The 3263-nt window shown below is 38.8% G+C and overlaps 1 protein-coding gene across 3 annotated transcripts; it reads left to right on the plus strand.

Annotated features, from left to right (window-relative positions):
• Positions 1-987: 987 nt before the first annotated feature.
• sf3b5 (splicing factor 3b, subunit 5) lies at positions 988-2485 on the plus strand. 3 transcript variants are annotated; one of them, XM_084076878.1, is made up of 2 exons: positions 988-1078; positions 1789-2485. In XM_084076878.1, exon 2 carries the CDS (start codon positions 1818-1820, stop codon positions 2076-2078), a length of 261 nt encoding a protein of 86 aa, XP_083933004.1. In that variant the 5' UTR covers positions 988-1078; positions 1789-1817; the 3' UTR covers positions 2079-2485. The 3 variants fall into 3 exon arrangements, with proteins under 3 accessions (XP_083933004.1, XP_083933003.1, XP_083933005.1); XM_084076877.1 differs by having other exon boundaries at positions 995-1082; XM_084076879.1 differs by having other exon boundaries at positions 1012-1086.
• Positions 2486-3263: the final 778 nt, after the last annotated feature.

The raw sequence follows: 3263 nt of genomic DNA on the forward strand, positions 1-3263 counted from the left end.
CGGTTCTCAACCTGTGGGTCGAGACCGCCAGGGGGGTCCCCACATGATTTTGGGAGGTGGGGGGGCGGGGGGGGGGGGGGGGGGGGGACAATATAAGGACTTTTAATACCTAAAAAAAAGGAGGAGAAAAAAGAAAAAGACCATTACTGCGTCATAGTGCTTGTCAGGGTGGGGGTCCCCAGTTCAAATATGATTATCTTGGGGGGTTGCGGCCTGAAAAGGTTGAGAACCACTGACATAGATCACAATCTGAATCAATACTAATAACTGCAACCCAAACCTATACATACAACAACAGCAACAACAACAACAACAACAAAAAGCAAGATAAAACAAAAAGACTCAAAATGGTGAACCAGTTATCACAGAAATTAGATAATAATACAAATTAAGCATTAGGATAACTGTTTTAATATTTAAGATATTTCTGCTGATCACTATAATTGTTAGTGATCTGCAGTTCACTATAATTCTGTTTATTAAAAATAATAATAATAATATCTGGAATGTATATGTTTGTATTGTTTGTTATGACTTGTATTATTTGTATGGGAGGGGGGGTTCACTTGATTCCCCCGGCACATGATATCGGTTGCGCTTACCGTACCGGAAGCAGTGTTGCCATGTCGGCTTATTATAAGCGACTTTGGGCTTCTTTTTCTGTAAAGGTGCTTGTAAATATTGGTTAGTTGCGGGTTGTGTTTTTTTGGGGGCTTGTTTCTAAAGTGAAGTTGCTTATTTAGGCTTAAATATTTTCATAAATGTTTTGTGCCCAGGGGAGCATTTTTGTGTGTGAATGTTTCACAAAATATTCCAAACATTCCACATTTTATTGCAAGAGTTTTTGAAAATAGCAGATATACAAGCTCTTGAAGCGACGTGTTGAGAGGCTATTTTCAAATAGTCAATGCATGCCATGTAGGTTTAAAGTGCTCAAAGTTGCTTTTTTTGTGCTTGTTTTCTGGACCTGGTTGCTTATTTCTCTCACAAAATCTGGCAACACTGGTTGGGGCTATTATTCCTCAACGTCGTGTGTGTGTGAAAGCTAAGGGGGAGGCAGATCGTTACTACGAATCGTGTAAGTAAGTAAATAGTCTATTATAATCATATTGTAGCCTTCGTCGCAATCGATGTGCATATAGCTTTTGAAATCTATGACCAGAGGAGGAATATCGGGCAATGATTGTTAACTAACGTTAAGTAGTAATAGTCTGCTAGCTAACATTAGCGTAACAGCAGGCTAACATTAGCATGGCAACTGTGGTTGAGAAACTGTTTATTGCGAGATACCTTCTCCCTCCTAGAATGTATTACATCTATCATCACATCTCAGATGTCTTTACAAATATGAACATAATGATTCACCAGCCAGCCATGGCTATTTTAAAACGTAATGATTATGATTCACCAAGTACAAAAGTATTGGCATCAAAATATACATAAAGTACCAAAAGTTAAACTACCCATTATGCAGAATGTCCCATTTCACAGGTATTTCAAATAGCCAAAGTTTAAATTGGGCTAAAGTTTTCTAATAATTGTAGTGGAGTAAAAATAAAAAGTACAATATTTGTCTCTGATATATAGTGGAGTAAAAGTATAAAAATGAAATATTCCAGTAAGTGCCTCAAAATTGTACGTTAGTACATTACTTAAGTAAATGTTCTTACTTTTCCACCATTGTGATTCACATGTCATAATTCATTCAGAGCATTACCTCTGTTCATGTCTATCAACCTAATGTATAATTATAACCGCACACTGACCTATTTCTTATTCTATGATCAGAAATCTAGGAATTCCTGCCTGAAGTGAGAATGACTGACCGATACAACATCCACAGCCAACTGGAGCATCTCCAGTCCAAGTACATCGGAACGGGCCACGCCGACACCAGCAAGTGGGAATGGCTGGTGAACCAACACAGAGACTCTTACTGCTCCTACATGGGACATTTTGACCTGCTCAACTACTTCTCCATCTCTGAGAATGAGAGCAAGGCGCGTGTCCGCTTTAACCTGATGGAGAAGATGCTGCAGCCATGTGGGCCGCCTGCAGACAAACCCGACGATGCCTAGGCTGGGTGTTACTCATGCGCGTTTTTGTAATTCTTTTTTTGAGGGGTTGTTGGGTTTCTTTCTGACAGGTTTATATGGACTTAGCACATAATGGGTCATTTACTGTTTGGTACCTCGATGACATTTCCTGTTAATTTCCTCCTGTGCCACAAAAACAGCAAAAACAAGCAGATGGCCAAACAAAGAAATGGTGGCGGTGTAAAAAAGGAAAGGATTTTTCTTTCCGGTAAAAAGCGAGCCTTGATCAGGAGGACCATGACAGACATCAGGAAGAAGAATAAGGACACAAAGGCTATAAGACTCTGGGCTTGATTTGTCTTGCAAGGCAAATTGTTTTGATTTCCCTTTTTATATATAATAATTGTAACTTGATAGCCTTATCTTCAATTAAAAAAAGCCAAAAACTGTTCCAGTCCAATTGAGATTAATTTCCCACATTGTCCTAGTTACAGCCATAAATATTCTTTGTCCTAGTTACAGCCATAAATATTCTTATATTTAGATCCAAACGATTAAAACGGGAAAGCATCTGTGTCATTTTAGATTTTTGCAATGGCTATTAAAAATTAGCAGATGTACGAGCTTGCAGCACGGCAAGAAGTGAACATTTTTGACAAATCTTGAGACCGTGAACTACTGATTTAGAATTTGTAGAATCGGCCTTAGCAGATCTTAATGGGTTAAAGGGACAGTTCACCCCCAAAATGACTTTTTTTCTATTGATTAGTCAGTCACCCCATGGAGACCTTGAATTCATGGATATTTTTTAGTATTTGTCGCATTGCCAATAATTTCATGACCAGTGGACCGGTAGGCCGGAACTATTGCCGGTCATCAAATTATTGGCTTAGGAATGCGACAAAAACAAAAAAATAACGATTAATTCAAGTCTCCATGGGGTGACTAAACGATAGGAAAAAAAAACATTTTGGGGGTGAACTATCCCTTTAAGATGGTTAATGAATGGTTTCTTAAGGCCTTTGCAGACAGGGTGCGTTTTTTTTTCAATCGAACCCAGTTCGATTCGTGCATCTTTAAGCATGCGGTAAAAACTGATTGACCAATCTCACCCTGTCTGCAAAGGCCTTTATTATCCCATTAGGCAACTACTAAGTCATTAGTCAGGAATTCCAGAACACGTTATGCCTTTACACAGACTGTTAACTATCCCATTGAGCATCATTA

This window comes from Gymnoscopelus microlampas, assembly GCF_963454915.1.
Source record: "Gymnoscopelus microlampas genome assembly, chromosome: 13".
Classification (NCBI taxonomy): domain Eukaryota; kingdom Metazoa; phylum Chordata; class Actinopteri; order Myctophiformes; family Myctophidae; genus Gymnoscopelus; species Gymnoscopelus microlampas.

Excerpts from the sequence above, each read along its gene's own strand:
- sf3b5 (XM_084076878.1), top strand. The coding sequence starts at position 1,818 with ATGACTGACCGATACAACATCCACAGCCAACTGGAGCATCTCCAGTCC.